Here is a 19317-nt window from a genome sequence, read left to right as displayed (position 1 = left end):
TATCGAAGTAATCTCAACATTAACATGTAGAGAGTTTCGATCAAGGTGACACAAGGGGCATACGAGATACCATTTTCGATAATCAGATGGCATCGGGGATGGTCCCTATGGGCGCTATGGAAATATGGAGGACTGGAGAAGTGAATTTGCACCTGATACAGATCCAGTCAGGACATGGTTGCTTCAGGCAGTATTTACACTGGCTCGGGCACGCGTAGTCCTCCATGTTTCCCATATTGGGGAGACCGCAGAGCATGTCTTCATCATATTCCCTCGTTTTGTGCGTACGAGGAGCAACATGATGGTTGTGAACAGGCCAGGCACTACTTGAACCACTTAGTTCGGAAGATGTGCGAAGACCCGGGCATTTAGAGTTTATGCAGCCGCATGAATGAGTTTAATAATGAGAGATTTCCAAGCGAATAATCCTATGAAAAGCAACGAGAAATGGGTAGAAATGAAACCGAACTTTTAAATTGCCTACAGAATATTGAAAACAGAACCAAAAACTTAGAACCAAGGAGTGCTCAGAGTTTGAGAAGGCTCATTTTGCTTCTACACAGATGGTTATTAAATGAACAAACTTTTTTCCCACTGGACAACACGACGGAAATATAGGTAATAATAAAATGCGCGAATACGTGTCTCTAGAGAAACTATCGACATGAAAATATTTGCATTTTCCGCGATTGTCAGGCAACGCTCAAATCCCTGAATTCTTCCTTTTGACACTCTAAACTAGCATGGGAATGCATCTAATCGCCCTAACTTTGTTGGTCCAGAACTTTTCAGATGCGTTTACTAATCGGTTAATGGGAAAAAGCAGCAATCAAAGCAAAGTGGGCTGTCATAAGCGGATTAAAACAATTGAAAGAATTCATAGATCCAGGTGGCGAAAAGAGTTCCGCTCTACTTAGACTCAATAAGAAAGACCCAAGGACATTGATAGGTCAGCTAGGCCAACTCTATGACGATACACAAGCCTCGCAGTATCTACCTACTCTGTGAATACTGAGTATTAACATAACGCAGATTGCGTATCGTCGATAAGAGACACATAATACCTGTCAAAATTTGATGAGAAAGTCCTGGTGAGATAATAACCGGAGTACGTCGCCTAACTGAGATTATTAATCGCAGTGGTTCATTGTGCAGTATTTCTAGGCCTTCAGTATGCGTTCGATGTCCAGAGACTGAAACATGATACTCGACACCATTTTTAAATCCTTATCTTCTGGCACCACGTTAACAAGTATCTCCCTGATATTCCCGGAATCAGCCCTCACACCACCAATAACCTGCACACGGCTATGACTACAAGAGTATAGAAATGAACTTTTCATACTTATCTTCATTGATGTTATAATATTGAGGATTTGATTTAATAAAATAGCATATTTCTTGAATGCTGAAACTATTTCTATCATCTTATCATCTTCATCTTATGGGTAACCATACTGCCACGATTGAGTCGAGCTTGAGTCTCTTTGCGGTTTCACAATTCTAATTGTTGGTCTATAAAAATTGCTCACATTTATGTTACATAGCATACTTAAATGAAATATTCATCGTGATTTGAGCCGCTCAACACCACCCCGGTGAATGCTCGAAGATATGCTCGATTGAGAACTATGGGAATGCCAAACCAAGGGATTACACAGATACGAAGCAAATTAGTTTCAGCATCAGCACGCAAGAGAGAAACTGGCCGGCTCTAAAACAACTACCCGGTAGCTGTAGAAACAATTAAACAGTAATTTGTCTTTTGGTAGCAATTCAGCAAATAAATTAAATCTCCCCTCGTTCGTGCGGCTCCAACTCCCAGTGCATTTTGCTTCTCCGTAACGTTAAATGATATTGTACCGCTTCTACCGAACAGTTTACATGTGATACTTGTTACTCGAAAAAAAGCACAAACAAACCCAGCACGTACCAAAACAATTCGCCCTACACAGTAAAACCATCCGGAAAGGGAACCGAATCGAATGACTTTTCCTTCATCTACCTCGAGCACTTGTTTTTAGGGGATCCATATTGGAGCTGTACGAAAAGGCGTTTAACGGAGTATAACCAAATTTACTATTAGTTTAGTGAGACTCACTCACCAAGTCACCAGACTCACTAATTTTCCTACACACCGATAGAAAATATGCAAAACTACGCTACAGTCAATAGGGAAGCAGCGGAATGACCGGTGCCGTGGTCAACCATAGGTACATACTGTTCCCTTCAACTACTCTTCTTACGACCAGTACAAACTAGAAAAGTTTATAGGGTGTGTGAATTGTTCGATAAATTATTTTGACAATTTGTAAACGTTGATATATTTGAATTTGCATTGGGTGTGGATACAGTTAGCCAATTTTGAACAGGAAATAATGGCGATTTTGTTTTGATGCAGCTGAAGAGTCTATCTAAAGTAAGTAATTGAGTAATTAACTGACAATGAATACATTGGGAGTTTGGTAGAAATGTACTGTACGCGATTGATCAAAAGCCGCTGAAATTTCACAAAGAATTGCCAAAATGATGGATGAGAATAGCAAATCACTCTCAGTGTGAAATTCTCTGTTATCTAACTTTTTTAACGATCAAAAACGTAGTCAGGTGTAGTATACATTATGTTTAAGCTTGGGTGATAGCACGTGATAGTGAGTTTATTTAAAATAACGTATAATTTTTATATTTGATACAATACAAAACTTTCAAAACTCATGCCTGAATCACAAATGTTAACACAAACCTTAAGTCTTATTCTAATCTTGTTTTCATTTGCCACAGGAAAGTACTAACAGTGTACAGTACATTGACCACTCGTAGAACCACTCTGGATGACATCTGAAAAAAGCCTCCACAGCTAATTCGGATACTGTCGGACGTACAAAGCAGAATAATCATTAACGAAGTCCGCATCTGAATGTAGTCTGCGTGATGGCCATTGCTGTACGGTAAAGAAACACACAGCTCACTCATATCATTGATTATCCGCTGATTCTGGAATAGTAAACTATAGTCACATGAACAGTTTTTGAAAGTCACAACTCACGACATCTTGGAAAGAATCAGCTAAAATCCCGGCCCAGTAACACTCCACAAGATATCCGACGACAACCGGTAATAAAAGAGCAGACGTTGATGACAATCCTGAGTTTACAACAATAAAACTCAACAACCCTATGCACAAAATCATTCTTATGTACATAACTAGAAAAGCCATTTCTAATGCTGGTTTAATAATTGCCACGTTTCTGAAACAGTCAAATAAAACAGAGGTTAAGTGTTTTGCTGTTTGATGTCGGAATAAAAATTACCGTAATAGTTCTACATGTTGATTTACAGCCGATCCTATCTGTCGGTAGAGGTTGGTCCAGAAAAATGCGTCATCTTTTCTGCTTATTAATTTGTTACCACTACTTTCTTGCAGTTCAGCTTGAATCTGAATGACGATTCTTCTATAGTTATTAGCAACGATGAGTAACTCTGCGCGCAGTCCTGCTAGTAATGATGAAAACGTTACTGTGTAGAAGTAAATTCGGGTTATCCAGAGCGACGCAAAAATTTCGTGAATACACATTTTCGCAAAGTAAACGAATTCAGACCCAAATATCGCGAAAAAGTACGGAACGTTAAATAGCATATCCCGATGATAGCTGGGTATTGACAGCAATATTTGAAAAAAACAAGTTAGCAATAACAGCCCACCATTCGCCTTTTGTACGGTAGTATAAAATTGTCGACGAACGAACGCATCATATTCGATATCCGTTGAGGTACTTTTGTTTTGGTTAATGAATTTCATCGATTGCAGAATTGTTGATAGATAGAAAGTGAAAAGGAAAAAGTTCAGCATACACATGTTATAACCCACTGCAACAATGAACCACCAAGTCGAAAGAAATAAATCATTTTCTTGACTTAGGCAAATAGCAGCCTGTAACATATAAATGCAATATTGAACAATTGCCAAGCAGTGTAAACAGTACCAGCAGATCCGCTTCCACCATCGATCCACGTTCCAGTAAATCACTGTGAAAATCAAGCACATCGATAGAAATCGTCAAACACCTTTCACGATCTGGTAAATACCTCCAGTTATAAGTACAACTTTCAGCAGACGAAAATAATCAGTATCCTGATTATTATTCAACCCGAACCATTGAGATTGCTTGCGACGAATTCTTTCCCGTACTGCTCCAAACTTGACCATCTTGACCGATGATAGGAACGCAACTAGCGAGTGATAGTTTCAATTTTGTAGTGAAAATTAACTCTGCAGCATTCATCGGTGCGGACTTTCTCATAGGGTAAGTGTCCATGTTATCCGACCTGGAATCTTATTACAGTATTCTAGATTAGTGTTTTGTCTTGTAACTATTTTTTGAAACAAATCTTGTTTGAGATGGCTTATAAATTATAAGTAGATCCAAAAGAGATGCTAGTATAAATACATAATTACCCCCAATTCATTGGTTTGGTTTTAACAGCATGGAACCTTCAACACTTGGTCAACGGATAAACAACTAGGATGCCCAATTACAGTTAGTTTATTCATTAATTATTAACGAAACATAATAAATCCTGACACTATAATTTATTGATTTTACTGAAGAAATAAAATGAAGAAGACAGCCAAACAGTCTGAATATTTATTGCGCAACATAATTATATATTGATAGGTAACAATCAACAGTTTTCCGATGGAGTATTTCAATCATTTATGTGGAAAATATTTCTTTCACATTTCAAATTTTTTATTCAATAAACAAAATATCCTTATAAAAATTCCTATGACATGTCCAATATCAAAATGTTCGTATACCTTGTACAATACGTGCGCCACACGCCTCATTCTCTAGTTTGTCACCGAGTATTGATCGCAGAATCCTACACTCGAAGGCCATATGCGTTCACCGATCGACCTCCTTTTTACATACACAATTCAAGTGCGTAGAGCGCTTATCAGGATGGTCAGCGTCTTTTTTTTTCATTCTCGCTTATTTCACGCACTTATAATCACCAACGCCCGTGGAGGCGACTCCACCCAGGACCCTAACTTATGACCAGTGTTGGAATCATCAGCGAAATATCATTTTCAAATGCGATACGTTTTCGCTCCCGAACTTTCTGTCGCTCTTTTCACACGCTGATATATCCCGATTGAACTTCGAGGTGCGAGAAAATAAAACGTCATGAACATGATTCGACGCAACTCACCGAGGGGTATTTGAATGCAAAAGTTGGAACAAATTGCAAAACTCAAAATTATTATTTAAACCCCATAATTAATACCACTAGATTCATAGATAGTGGGGGTATCCCATGGCAACTATTTTGCTTCAATTTGTTTTGTTCTTGGCTCACAACAGCTGTCAAACTAGAAGGCAAAAGCAAAGCAGATTTTGAATACGAAATTTTGTGTTTTTTTCGGTGGAATTTATAATATTAGTGATTTTATTCGGCCTGTTTCAAATATGGATCTTCCAAAAAAAGGTATCCGTTAAGTTTTGAACATTTTAGATGACGGTTTGGTGTCTTGTTGACTGTATATTTTGCATTGCCAATTATGGGTATTTTACCTTTCAAATTGAGCTTCGAAATTGTTTTTCTAAATGTTCTGGACGTTTCTGTGCACAAACAAACACATTTTTAGTAGATACGAATGTCCAGAAAAAAAACTTGCGCATGTTTGCGCATTCATGATATATCATCATTTTATATTTCTAATCCTATGCAATGTTTTTTTTTAATTTATGAGTTTTTTTAAATCGCGACGTGTTTTCAGACACTGAAAAACTTTCAGAAGAAGCTTCTCTGAAAATGGCTCCAATAATCCTCTGTCACAGCGTGGAATGGCGAAGTTATTCCAAATACTGAATTGTTCATTGAAATCTCGAATGATGCTTAAACAGCGAATGAGTGTTTTTAAAGCAGATATCATGCGCAGGTGGACAACATCCAATCGACACAAAATCTGCTTCTCTACAATAAATGATACTTTAAGTCTCTTGGTTCCAGAACAAGTGAATTCCTCTAAGGATGTCGTTGTAACATTTGGGTACTATTTTGATAATGAGTCGTCAGTGGTTTTCTTTTGCATAAGATTACTGCAGAAAAACTGCCGAAGAAAACCACTGACGAAGACGTTCGACCCCCTAAATAAGAATATATATCCAGCTAAATCTGTTTCTGTGCAATCGTTTATTTTTGTGCAATTTGTATTAAAGCTTTCTGCATAAAAGCAAAGCTTCAAAACTACATTCTGATTCTGTCTCGAATTTTTGTTTGTTATTAGTAATCATTACTTCGCGATATACTGTTTGGTGTACAGGTCAATTGCGAAGCTAGTAATACGATTCTTTTGACGCTAACAGCCGATATATATAATTTCAAATAACTTGTATAATTTTAGTTATTAAGATACTTTAGAAAGTAAGCTACCAGATATAATTGGCGCCGTTAAACATTAAACTGTATTTGTGCCGTGTCAAATAAATTATAGATGAAGAAAAAAACCTTGTTTAAGAAAAGTTATTTATCACTGCTAGGTAGATATTATTTATGTTTCAATTAAAATTTTCGTATTAAACACATAGAAACTGCTAAATGGTCGGCGTGCAACCAGACCGAACCAAGGGCTTTTTTTTTGAAAATTGAGTTTTTAACACTAGTGGATGTTAAAATTAATAATCTATATTTCACGAAGAAACGAAATCATTTGAACAGTTATAATGGTATTATAACAAAATTTCTCTGCAGAAGCTTGCAGGAAGCATACGGGGTGAGTAAACTCTGATCGCCGATTACTCGAAATAATGTTTTTGGCGCTTGGTTCGGTATGGTCGCACGCCGACCAAATATGAAAATTTCAGCGTAATTGTGCATGGAAATAATTGTTTCCAACTTTTCACTCAAAATACCCCTATGTGCGATGCCACGATATGATAAGAATCAGATCGTTCTTTCTCTCTATCTCTTTGCGTCACATTCGTTCATGATATACCCAGACCAAATATCGTAGATGAAATTTCATGAAATGATTCGTGATATTGCTCGACGAAATATCCCGATCTTTACCCGCTCTTCAACCAGATGACTGATTGTACGTATACATTTCATTTACGACAAGTACACTGCACTGAAGGGGCTGTTGGGTGGTTCTAATGGTTTTATAGTCGTTGCAGATGACAGTCCAAACTGAACCCATCCATTTCGTGAGATTAATTGCTCACCGAACTCATTCCGCAATATGTCCATTGATTCGCGCGATGTGTGGCACGTTGCTCCGTCTTGCTGAAACCACATGTCAACTAGACCCAGCTCTTCCATTTCCGGCAAAAAAAAAAATCAGAAATCATCACGCGATAGCGAGCGCCATTGACCGTAACGTTGCGATTTTGATCATTTTTGAAGAAGTACGGACCAATGATGCCTCCAGCGTGTAAACCGCACCAAACCATGCATTTTTCTGGGTGCATTGGCGATTCTTGTATTGCCTCTGGTTGCTCTTCGATCCAAATGTGGCAATTTTGCTTATTAACATACCCATTTAACCAGAAATGAGCTTCATCACTGAAATAATGATCGTAATGCGCGAAAAACATTTTTCACAGAGGACGGATTTTGGTAATAAAATTCGATTATTTGTAAGCGTTGTTCAGGCGTAAGTCTGTTCATGGTGAAATGGCAAACCAAACTGAGTACATTAGACTTTGACAGCTGTCAGAATTCCCGCGTGAATTGTCAAATCTGAATACACGAAAAACCAAATAGCAAAAAAATTACCCTTTACATCAAATAAGCATACAACTGCTGTCACAGCCAGAAATGCACGTCGAGTCTGTAAGACTTTCAAACAACCTAAGGGGAATTTAGAAAATCTATACCGATCGTCTTAGCAGAGTGATTGAGAAATCAAAGAAATAGTTATCGGTTTCCGTTATACTCTACTAGAAAATTTTTTGGAAATAAATATTGAAATTCAGTCCGCGCAAATATATATTTCGACTGTGACATACATTCTTTTTTAACCTAAGGGGAGACAACTAGGTTTAGATTTGCATCCATTTTGGGAACCACTCGCTGATTGGTTGAAATTGAAAACCCCGGGTGCGTTAAAATTTATCATCAGGCTTGCTGGCAGTGTTGCTGTACAATATGTTTCGTTGTTTTGATTTGTTTTTCTATGATGTCACCTATTATAATCTAAAATATTTCCGAGTGAACGTTCAAAATAAAGTACAAAGCGTACAAAGACGGGTGTAGTAAGAGCTCGACTTGGATCATCACTTATATCGATTACCAAAAGATCTTAAAGTGCGCAAGGAGTTAATACAATTTTACGTGAAGCATCAGAACAGCATACCGCTGCTCAATGTCGGAAGTGAATAATGTAAGCTTATTTCTACTTTTGATTTCGTTCTGGATTAAGTTTGAAACATACCTGTTGAGGCATATCGCTTATGCGGAGAGTACAATTCAGATGGGTCAATGAATGAATCATAATCATTGATGGATGACACACAGATGATTTTAAGGATATTAAAGATGCAGATTCTCCGGTAACCCTCAGACGGTGAAACTATCGCCTGCAGGAGGAATTATGCATTTTGCTGATAAAAAGCAATTAAAACATTCAAGTATTTTCCGAGTGAATGGCATCACTTACGAAAACTATAACAGGGATCAGCGAGGTGGGTGAGTAAGAAGAGTAAGAAGCCAGATGTCACCCCTTGGCAAACAACTACCTACTAACTAGACGCGCTTGTGTAGCGCTCCTGTAAATATTTTTATTCATTTTAACTTTGTTTCAAACAATTCTATTGACCCGCGCGCGCTCTTGTGTCAGCAATTTTAAGTATATTTTCAACACCGCGTATTAATCGATTGCAATTTTTTTTCTATATCGTACCGGCGCGTAACGTAAATATAAAATGCATTGCTGTGTAAAAACATGCAGTATCGGCGACGATCGCTTCCTATGGAAGTGTGAATTTTGCTCCAAGTATTTTCACGCGGCATGTATTGGAGTTCAACGGCACCAGGAGAATTATATCACGCGCTTCATGATACCACTGTGCGAGGAGTGCCAGCATCATCTGAAAGCTGGAATTGATACTAGTAAGGTGCTAAACGATCAAAAGGAGCTGATAATCTCAATCAAAGCCCAAACTGAAGCCAACTCTCAGATTGCTGCTGAACTCAAAAAGCTCAATGCAATGGATGAGTTGTTTGATCATATGGAGCACCAGCTGATGGAATCCGTGTCAGCGATAAACCAGAACACAGCAACAAAAGTCGATAGTGCTGTGTCCACATTATCGCTTGACATGGAAACCAGCAAAACCGCGAAGAATTCGGAGCTCATTGAAATTAAAAACCACATCACGAAGCTTCTTGATGTATCAATGGAAGCTACAAGAGACCGAATTGAAGGATATGTAACAGATCTCACAACAGACCTCGTTGCAGATCTCAAGCGAATTAGTGATAATTTAGAAAACCTAGGTAGCCTCACGAAGGACATGAAAGTGCACTGTAACGAAAACAGTTCTGTTCAATCCCGCTCCACAAAGGAGGCTCTAAATAAAGTTAGCGGTGATGTTTTATTTGAAGTAAAATCACTCAGCAATGCGATTTTTAGTCTGGAAGAAAACATTAATCATACTCGATCGCAATCAGAGTCTCCTCCTAGCTTGATGGAAGAGTTACTTGATCAATCTGCAAGATCAACAGAAGGTTGGCGAATGCTCGGACCAAAAAAAGTGTGGCGTGCTGACTGGACAGATTACGACAAACGTAAGTTGCGCCGCGTTCAGCAGCAAAAGGTTAAAGATAGAGCCATAAAGCAGAGAAAAGCCAATAAAAAGTATTGGAATCTGAACAACAAATCCAACATAACACGTAACCGTACAAGTAATAACAACCGGAATGATCAACCCACACACAGCTATTACAACTACAACAACACCAAAAATATTGACAACAGCAACATAAACCACAACGTACCTTCATGTAGTTACCAAAATTGCGACAGTACGAGGATCAATTAGACCAACCATAAACCTGTAAACAATTCTCTCTCGGATAAATATGTCCATACGAACATAATGTGGGAGAAGTGGTCAACATACATTGAAAACTTCGAACTTGCGGCTTCATTATTGAACGCCACTGGTTGATTGCGACTTCTTTTCGTATCTATGGGCGAAAAGCTGCAAGCTATCCAAGTTGAAGCCAAGTTTAAACGATGAGCAGTGCTATGCTACGTTTATCAAAAATATGGAGAGTCATCTACGATCCATGACTGACACGACGGCCGAGCATGAGCACTTTTCTTCTATGCATCAGGAAAAAAGTGAATCGGTCATGGCTTTCCACGCTAGGCTCATGGACAAGGTTCGCCTCTGTCGTTATAATCGTCCTTTGGATTATAACGACAGAGGCGAACCTTGTCGCTTCATGCGTACTCAGCTCCTTGAAGGGATGACCAACCGAGAGTTAGCCAGAACGACAAGAACTTTTGGTCACGTGACAACTTTCATCGTCCAGTCGGCAACGTGGGACGAGGCGTATTAGCAGGAAGTTACTCCAGCGAGGATACAATATTAAATCAAGTACGGGGACGAATGATCGACGCACCGTTAAAAAGAGAAGCTCAAGTCGAACAGGCTGGTGACTCCCGTAGCAAACAGCTCCGCTTTAACAGTGACCCTCCGAGAAGTCGTCGAGAGCGCTGCTCCAGATGTTACGGTAGAGTACATTGGAATCGACCTTGTCCTGCGCTTAAACTCAAATGCTACACGTGCGATCAGATCATATAGATGCCGTCCAAGAGAGGCAGATTTTCCGTGATGATGTTGTAGATTCTATGAGAGAAGAGGTAAAGTTAACTTGCTCGGTTAAATTAATTACATTGAATAAAAATTCCCCGTGTTCAAGTATACGTATATTAATTTACTTGTTATATTAGTTTACTTGTAACGTATATTAATTTACTTGTTAGCTTAATGCACTTCCTCCCGAAGACGTGCTGGTTGAATGCCACGTCGGGTCTTCAAGTGGTATCTCATTCTTGGTTGACTCGGGAGCGGATGTAATTGTCGTAAAAGGTAATGACTGGTAGCGTCTACGAGAGGAATATGAGTCAAGGACGGTCGACTTGGAATTTATTGGGGTTGGTTCAGAAAGAGGGCTGCGAACTTACGCTACACATGTGCCAATGGTAGTCGATTCTGCATTCAGAGCGAACATACAAGTGACGAGGTCGACAAACTCCGTGTTAGCCTTGTCGTTAAAGAAGGAGAGCGATCACTTCTCGGCAGGTCAACAGCGAGTGACCTGAAGTTGTTAACTATCAAGCCTCAAATTAATGAGTGTAAAGAAGTCAAAAACATTTTTTTCCTAACATGCCGGGTGTCAAAATAAGAAAATAAGATAGTGTTGATAAAACAATCCTACCCACGCGAAATGCTTACTACAACATCACTGCTGCTTATCGCGAGGGCGCTCGACGTCGGATTTTGGAGATGGAAGCGAATGGAATCATCGAAAGAGTAACTTCTGCGCCGGAGTGGATCAGCGGCATATCTGCTGTGGAAAAAGGCAAGGATGACTTTCGCTTAGTGGGAAAATGCATGTACCGAATCGGGCTATTGAACGCGAATACTTTCGCCTGCCACTCCCGGATGAAATGAAGGTGAAGTTGCATGGATCAAAGTATTTCACGAAGCTCGACTTGAAAAGCGCATACTATCACCTGGAACTATGCAACGAATCACGTGACCTAACAACATTTCTAGCAGATAACGGGATGTTCAGATTCACACTTTAATGTTTGGGGTAAATTGCGCTCCTGAGATATTCCAACGTGAAATGACGAGAATCCTGGAAGGAGTTTAAAAAGGAAATTTGTTATATCGACGGCATACTGGTCTTCGCAAATTGCTTGAAAGAATTGCATAAAACCGTTGCTCAAGTACTTCAGATTCTCAGACACAATAATCTGACTCTGAACGATTCAAAGTGTTAATTCGATAAATCCCGTATCACATTTCTTGGTCACGATCTGGGCCAAAATGGGTTTCATTTCGAGGACACCAAGAGTCGAGCTATTAAAAAAATTTAGACGACCCTTCACAACTTCAGAACTCCGCAGCTTCCTAGGATAGCATCATACGTGATCCTACATCCGAAATTTTTGGGAAATATCAAACCCTTTGTGGAAGGACGGTAGCAGGATCTAAAACTTAGAGTTGGGGTAAGCAACATGAGCGATCGTTCAACATGTTGAAAGAACAAATCATTGGATGTACTGTGTCGTTAGGATACTTTTCGGATCGTGAAAATACAGTGCTGTAAACGGATGCGTAATTAAACGCTTTAGGAGCAGTACTAGTTCAAGAAAGCGAAAGTACCAACCCACGTATAATTAGTTCCGCGTCCAAAGCTTTGACTCCAACAGAAAAAAAGGACGCACAAAATCAGCGAGCGGCTCTCGGAGTGGTATGGCCGGTAGAACACTTCTCCTTTTTCTTGTTAGGAAGGCATTTCACCCTACCAACCGATGCGAAAGACGTTGCATTTATTTTTAACCGGCTACGTGAATACACTAAGCGAGCCCTAATACGAGGAGACGGCTGGTCATTGCGGCTTAGTCCCTATGATTTTAACATGGAATATGTGGAAGGACAGGATAACATAGTCGACCCATCGTCTCCGTTTCTATATTTTATAGGTTGGTACAGCTCTACCATCAGTTCAACAGTTTTTGCAGTAACGTTACGATGACATACTCGCCATGCACGTGTCCGTCGTTCTGGTTTTGGAGTAGACGAGAAGAGAATGGAGAATGGAAGTACCCTAGATATCTGAGGGCCTATGGCAGGTCCTTTAAGTGCAAGACACGGAGGTGTGCTCCCTCCCACGGTTTGAAAGAAGATGCCGTAGCACGCAGCCACCTAACTGTGTGGTGGTCGGCATAATCAAGTTGTAGGATACCGTTTTTTTTTTTTTTTGGACGGCAGCTCCTGAAATTGAACCCGTTGGCAGGCGACATCTGGTCCGCAATGCTGTCCAGGATGGCATCGCAAACAGTTTTTAACTGTTCAAGGATAAGTAGGAGGCCAAGCATCGACTATCCAAGTCGATAGATGTGATTGACATGTTTGTGGCCTCAAGTATCTCCTTATAAGTTACAATTATTAGAGACCAAACGTCGGGCTTTTAAATAAAACATATTACAAGTGCAACGGTTCGGAACTTACTTTTTAAAATCATTTAAAAAAAAGGCCTTTTTAACTTAAAAATCATAGTATGGCGTCGTACACAAATTACGTAACGCTAAAAATCTAGATTTCGGAATACCTCCCCCCCCCCCTATGTAACGATAGGTAACGTTCGATATGATTACCCCCCCCCCTCCCTAAAATTACGTAACGCTGATCAGCCTAATCCTCCTCCGAAATTTTCAATTTCGAGCAAACATCACAATTACGTAACTGTCTCTACTACCCCCCTACGTAACAATAAGTAACGCAGACTCAACTCCATCCCCCTTCCATTCATGCGTTACGTTATTTGTGTACGACGCCTATCTTCTACAGATGAGATCAACAACACGCAAAAGTGCCTACAGCAAAGTTGCTTATTTTACTATTATCTAAAAATTGGCGGAACATACTCATGTTATATAATGTGGATAAAGTATAGAAAAATCCAGAAAACATATTTTAAAGTACTACTTCTAAAGAACATTACGTATCTCAATAAATTGAAATCATGGCAACTTGATGTCTTAAGTAAACTTTTTAAAATTTCTAGTACTACAATATTTTAGAACACATTTCATTTATTCGCTATCGGCTGAAATAAAAAAGCAAATTTTTCTAAATACAATTCTACCTCAAAAACCAAAAAGTGGAATATTCCATAAGATGTGAAATCAATGAAAAGTTTTTAATCTTAAAAACAGTCATCCACTATAAGTTTTTGCTTTGTGCAATTTGCAGGTATTCCTCCAATGAATATTCATGTTATTTTTTGAGTTGTAGTGCGTTTATAGTCTAATTTTAGTTTGACTAAAGGTAACAAGCTGCATACCACAAAAGATCAAAACAATTGTCGCAGTGGTTCAAATCTTACAAAAAAAAAACGATCTGCAGAGAGCAGAGCAAAAATTTTGCTAAAACTTGTGTGATAGTGAGAATTCATAGAATATCGTATATTTTTATAATTATATAAATAAAATTTCAAAACTCATATCTAAGTCTCAGATAATCCGAAGAAAATATCATTAGTGTTAACACAAATTCCTAATCAAACCTTTATGTTATTTGCCACTGGAAAGTACTAACAGTGTATAATACATTAACCACTCGTAGAACCACCCTGGATGACATCTGAAAAAAGCCACCACAGCTAATTCGGATACTGTCGGACGTACAAAGCAGAATAATCATCAACGAAGTCCGCTTCTGAATGTAGTCTGCGTGATGGCCATTGCTGTGCGGTAAGGAAACACACAGCTCACTTATATCATTGATGATCCACTGATTCTGGAATAGAAAGCTGTAGTCATATGAACAGTTAGTGAAAGTCACAACTCACGACATCTTGGAAAGAATCAGCTAAAATGCCGGCCCAGTAACACTCTGCAAGATATCCGACGACCACCGGCAGTAAAATAGCAGACGCTGATGATAAACCCGAGTTTACAACAAGAAAACTCAAAAACCCTATGCACAAAATCATTCTTATGTACATAACTAGAAAAGCCATTTCTAGTGCTGGTTTTATAATTACCACGTTTCTGAAACGTTGAAAAACAGGTTGGTTGTTTTGCTGCTTGATGTCGGTTCAAAAATCATTTTAACAATTCTTCATGCTGATTCACAGCCGATCCCATCTGCCGTTTAAGTGTAGTCCAGAATGCGTCAGCTTTTCTGTTTATTGATTCGCTACCGCTACTTTCTTGCAGTTCAGCTTGAATCTGAGTGACGATTCTTCTATAGTTATTAGCAATGATGAGTAATTCCGCGTGCAGTCCTGCTAGCAATGATGAAAACGTTACTGTGTAGAAGTAGATTCGGGTTACCCAGAGCGACGGAAAAATTTCTTTAACGCAGAATTTCGTTACGGAAACGAATTTGGACCCGAACATCGCGAAATAGTACGGAACGTCGAAAAGCAAATCCCGATGATAGCTGGCTCTCGAAAGTGATACTTGAATACAAAAAGTCAGAAATAAAAGCCCACCACACGCCTTCAGTACGGCGGTATGGAATTTTCGACGAACCGATGCATCATTTTCGATATCAGTTGAGTTACTTTTGTTTTGGTTAATAAATTCCATCGATTGCAGAATGGTTGGTAAATAGAAGATAAAAAGAAATATGTTCAACATACACATGTTATAACCCACTGCAGCAATGAACCACCAAGTCGAAAGAAATAAATCATCTCCTCGACTTAAACAAACAGCAGCCTGTAACATTAAAATGCAATATTGAACAATTGTCAAGCAGTGTAAGCAGTACCAACAGATCCGTTTCCACCTTCGATCAACGTTCCAGTAAATCACTGTGAAAATCAAACACATCGATATAAATCATAAAACATCTGTCATCATCTGGTGAATACCTCCAGTTATTAGTACAACTTTCAGCAGACGAAAATAATCAGTATCCTGATTATTATTCAACCCGAACCATTGAGATTGCTTGCGACGAATTCGTTCCAGTACTGCTCCAAACTTGACCATCTTGACCGATGATAGGTACGCAACTATCGAGTGATAGTTTCCATTTTGTAGTGAAAAGTAACTCTGCAGGATTCATCGGAGCAAGTTTTCTCATAGGGTAAGTGCCCATGTTATGCGACATTGTGATTTAGTGATTTAGTGTTTCGTCTAATGTCTTTTTAAAATAAATCTTGTTTGAGTTGACTTACAAACTGTAAGCAGACCTAAATTAGATGCTGGCATTAACAAAAAAAAAATTCCCACCAATTTTTTTCTGGTTTGGTTTTCAAAGTATAGAACCTCCAACACTTGGTCAACGGATGAGCAATTAGAATGCCCAATTACTTTGGTTTATTCATCAATTATTAACGAAACATAATTTTTGATTCTACTGAAGAAAGAAGACGAAGGAGACAGCCAAACAGTCTGTATATTTATTGCGCGATTAAATTTCTGATTTAATAAATAAAATATGTTCTGTTGGAAAAGAGATGCATTTGATTGGAACTAAAATTCTAAAGTAATAATAGAAAATTGATTTTTCAATTTCATTTCATCGCCGACAACGTAAGTGTTTGAAGTCATTATCGTCATCATTAATAACGATAGCAGATGTTAGAGGTATCGGTGATGATGATTATTGGTGATAGTCTACCGTTTTAACTACCCTGCCCTTCGTATAGCATGTATGTTGAACAGAAAGTTCTAGAGCCCATCCATTTGCATCAGACCATCCAACGTCTCGAACGTGTCCAACATTTCGCCCGTTGTCCTGACGCTTGATGTGCAACCGTCAAGAATCACACATATCAGCTAAATCAATTTTGTTGAGAAAACATGTTCAAGCATAATCTGCCGCAATTCGGTGCGTTTCACTGAGTCGTTCACTGCCTTTAAGTCTAAAAACTTTATCTGCAAATTGTGTACTTGAAACTTGTCGAGGATCTATCTCAAGGTGAGCATCTTGTGCACTAGTATATAGCCTCTAGATATTCAGATTTATCTTCCTCTTTGAACCTGATCTAACGTTGGACAGGCAGGCGTGAGTCTTACTCGTTTGATCCCCGAAGAGACCGCACATTGATGACGTCTGAAAAGTGCCGGTCGGCGATCATCATGAAATCAATCTTGGAGCAAGCCTCTACAGGTACTACAGATGGCCATTCCCCTGACCGCAACGAAGTTCACTAAGCTCGAGCTGTTGCCATTGGTGCTAGAGTGAAAGCTTTTCCTACCAATAAAGGGGCGAAAGAATTCCTTTTGTCTGGCATGTGCGTTCATATCTTCGATGACAATCTATGTGTCATATTGTGAACATTTTTCATACATTTTCTCAAGGATCTCATTTTACTTCTACTTCGTGTCATCAGTTTTATCATTTGTCGCTGCATACCTACACGTTGATAAGACTGTGTTTGAAGAATCTACCCTGAATCCTCAATACGCATAAACGGTCATTAATAGGTCTCCACCCTCCAAGGAGAACAGCTCTCCCTTTCCAGTATAGACAAAATACTTAACAGATTTGCTTCTGGTTGCTCATACCCAACTCGGTACCCCGTAAAGGTAAGGATGAGAGCTGCTGTACAGTATGCTCTAGACCACTCTGGAGCCTTATTTTATTTCAACTAATACGAACAAAAGTAGAAGTAACATGAACAAAAATTAGAGCAGATAGCAAAGATAATCAGTAGAAGAAAGTTTGATGTGCTTTGGTTTTGGTCCGATTCCACCGGAACAAAGTGGAAAGCCCTCTGGAGATGTTCACAAATTTCACCAACGAGATTGTGTCTGATGTGTTTGACTGAATTCACCGCACTATCGGTGAGCGAACCTGCACGGCTTGGAAAAGGAAATCCGAAGAAACAGGAGTTCATCCCAGGACTGTCCTATCGCTGTCAAATCTCATATATTTGCAGTGTACCCAACATCTCAATGGTCCGCTGACACTAGCGGTACCCGGAAAATGGGCAGTTTACTCTAAAGGGAAGAATTTTCGGGCAACTGCTCCATATGTTGGCCCTATCTATTGATGACAAAATAAAACTGAAAGCGATCAAATTTATCAATTTGATCACGTGATGTGTATGGAACAGTATTAAATAAGTGAACTGTTATTCATACTGTTTATTTTTAATTCACAGGCTGTAGTATCAACACAAATAATGTGTAATTACTTTTGTTCTACATATATGTACACATGTACAAAAATGCCGCCATATTGCTAACGATGTTCGATGCATGATTTCTAGTAGATGTCATCCTCCTGGTTCATCCATTAACGCAGTTCGGAGCAAAAGCAAAACGAAGGATCGCGAAGCAAGGCACCTAGCAGACGTGCTGCGTTCTAAGCTCTCAGGTCACCTCAGCGAAGAGCGATTAAGCGATATTGAGGGACAGCAACTGTGCGAACTCCGCTCAAACATGCACGGTGACGGGTGATGTTTTCGAAGATTCGAATGTCCGATGCCCTACTCGGAACTTGGTAATGGAACTGCCAAGAAAACCATCTTTCGCTGTTACATCGTGTGGAAGAATCGATCTAGTTGCAAAAGGCAGATTGTGATTTTGTCAAGGCATAGCATGTTCGGTGTAGTGCTGGGACTTTTGACCGGATATACTCGTGATCCGGTTATACGAAGCTCGGATCACAGATGGGTAAACGAATACTATCCGGATGTCCGGATATCCGAATACGGATAATCGAATAGTCTGATACTCGGACATCCGGATATGTACTATCCGGATATCCGCAATTTTTTTCTGTCTTTTGAAGCCTTTTTAAATGACCACCCCCTCGTAAGTATTTATTTACATAATTCTCATTAAACTATGTTCGGATACCAAATCCGGATATCCGGATATCCGCCTATCCGAAAATCCGAATATCCTGTCGGATAATATCCGGATATCCGGTTGATCCGGATTTTGGATATTTGTCGGATATTTGAGGTGGATATACGGATAGTCCCAGCACTAGTTCGGTGATTTTTCGTATAATGCAGGTGACGGTTTATGTTGGAGATAGGCAGTTCAATATGGTGGCACCAAAACGGTATCGGAACGGAAGAATGCTGACAGCTATCGAATGGCAATGCAAAGCGGAGCAAAGCTATGGTGCTAAAATCCGATTTGGAATTCAACCTTCTGTTTATTTATACACAGATTTCACATTAAACTAGCTATCCTAAAGCTGGATAGAGATCCGGTGCTGAAGAAGAAAGTGTGCCAGCAGATCGACGAGTTAGAGCTCAAAGGTTATGCACATAGGATAAAGGCAGTAGAAGTCGAAGAAATGTCCAGTTCAGCGGTATGGTATTTGCCAATGAATGTTGTGGTTAATACTGAGAAACCCAAAAAAGTGCGCCTGGTTTGGAATGCTGCTGCGTCGATTCGAGGCGTATCACGGAACTCAGAATTATTGAAGGTACTGGACTTATTGGTACCACTCCAAAGAGTTGTCTGCGGTTTTTAGAAGGTCCTGTGGGGTTCGGAGGGTTGAAATATATCGTGTGAATTCGCAGATTCTGCTTGGTACAATTTCGAATAAAAAGTTCAAGTTTATGTAAATAATCAAACGA

The 19317-nt window shown here is 39.4% G+C and overlaps 1 protein-coding gene across 1 annotated transcript; it reads right to left on the bottom strand.

Moving 5' to 3' along the window:
- Positions 1 to 2751: 2751 nt before the first annotated feature.
- LOC129720247 (uncharacterized) lies at positions 2752 to 3647 on the bottom strand. The gene is made up of 3 exons (XM_055671697.1): positions 3312 to 3647; positions 3047 to 3248; positions 2752 to 2994 (listed from the first exon to the last, which is right to left on the bottom strand). The coding sequence occupies exons 1-3, from the start codon at positions 3635 to 3637 to the stop codon at positions 2752 to 2754; spliced, it is 771 nt and encodes a 256-aa protein (XP_055527672.1). The 5' UTR covers positions 3638 to 3647.
- Between the last annotated feature and the right edge of the window lie 15670 nt (positions 3648 to 19317).

The sequence above is a fragment of the Wyeomyia smithii genome, chromosome 2 (assembly GCF_029784165.1).
Source record: "Wyeomyia smithii strain HCP4-BCI-WySm-NY-G18 chromosome 2, ASM2978416v1, whole genome shotgun sequence".
In the NCBI taxonomy this organism is placed as follows: domain Eukaryota; kingdom Metazoa; phylum Arthropoda; class Insecta; order Diptera; family Culicidae; genus Wyeomyia; species Wyeomyia smithii.
This window is presented reverse-complemented; position numbering and strand designations above follow the sequence as displayed.

Excerpts from the sequence above, each read along its gene's own strand:
- LOC129720247 (XM_055671697.1), bottom strand. The coding sequence starts at position 3,637 with ATGCTATTTAACGTTCCGTACTTTTTCGCGATATTTGGGTCTGAATTC. Across the intron at positions 3,249-3,311 it reads CAACATGTAGAACTATTACG|AAACGTGGCAATTATTAAAC; the intron begins GTAATTTTTATT and ends TGACTGTTTCAG. Across the intron at positions 2,995-3,046 it reads CTGATTCTTTCCAAGATGTC|AATCAGCGGATAATCAATGA; the intron begins GTGAGTTGTGAC and ends TTACTATTCCAG.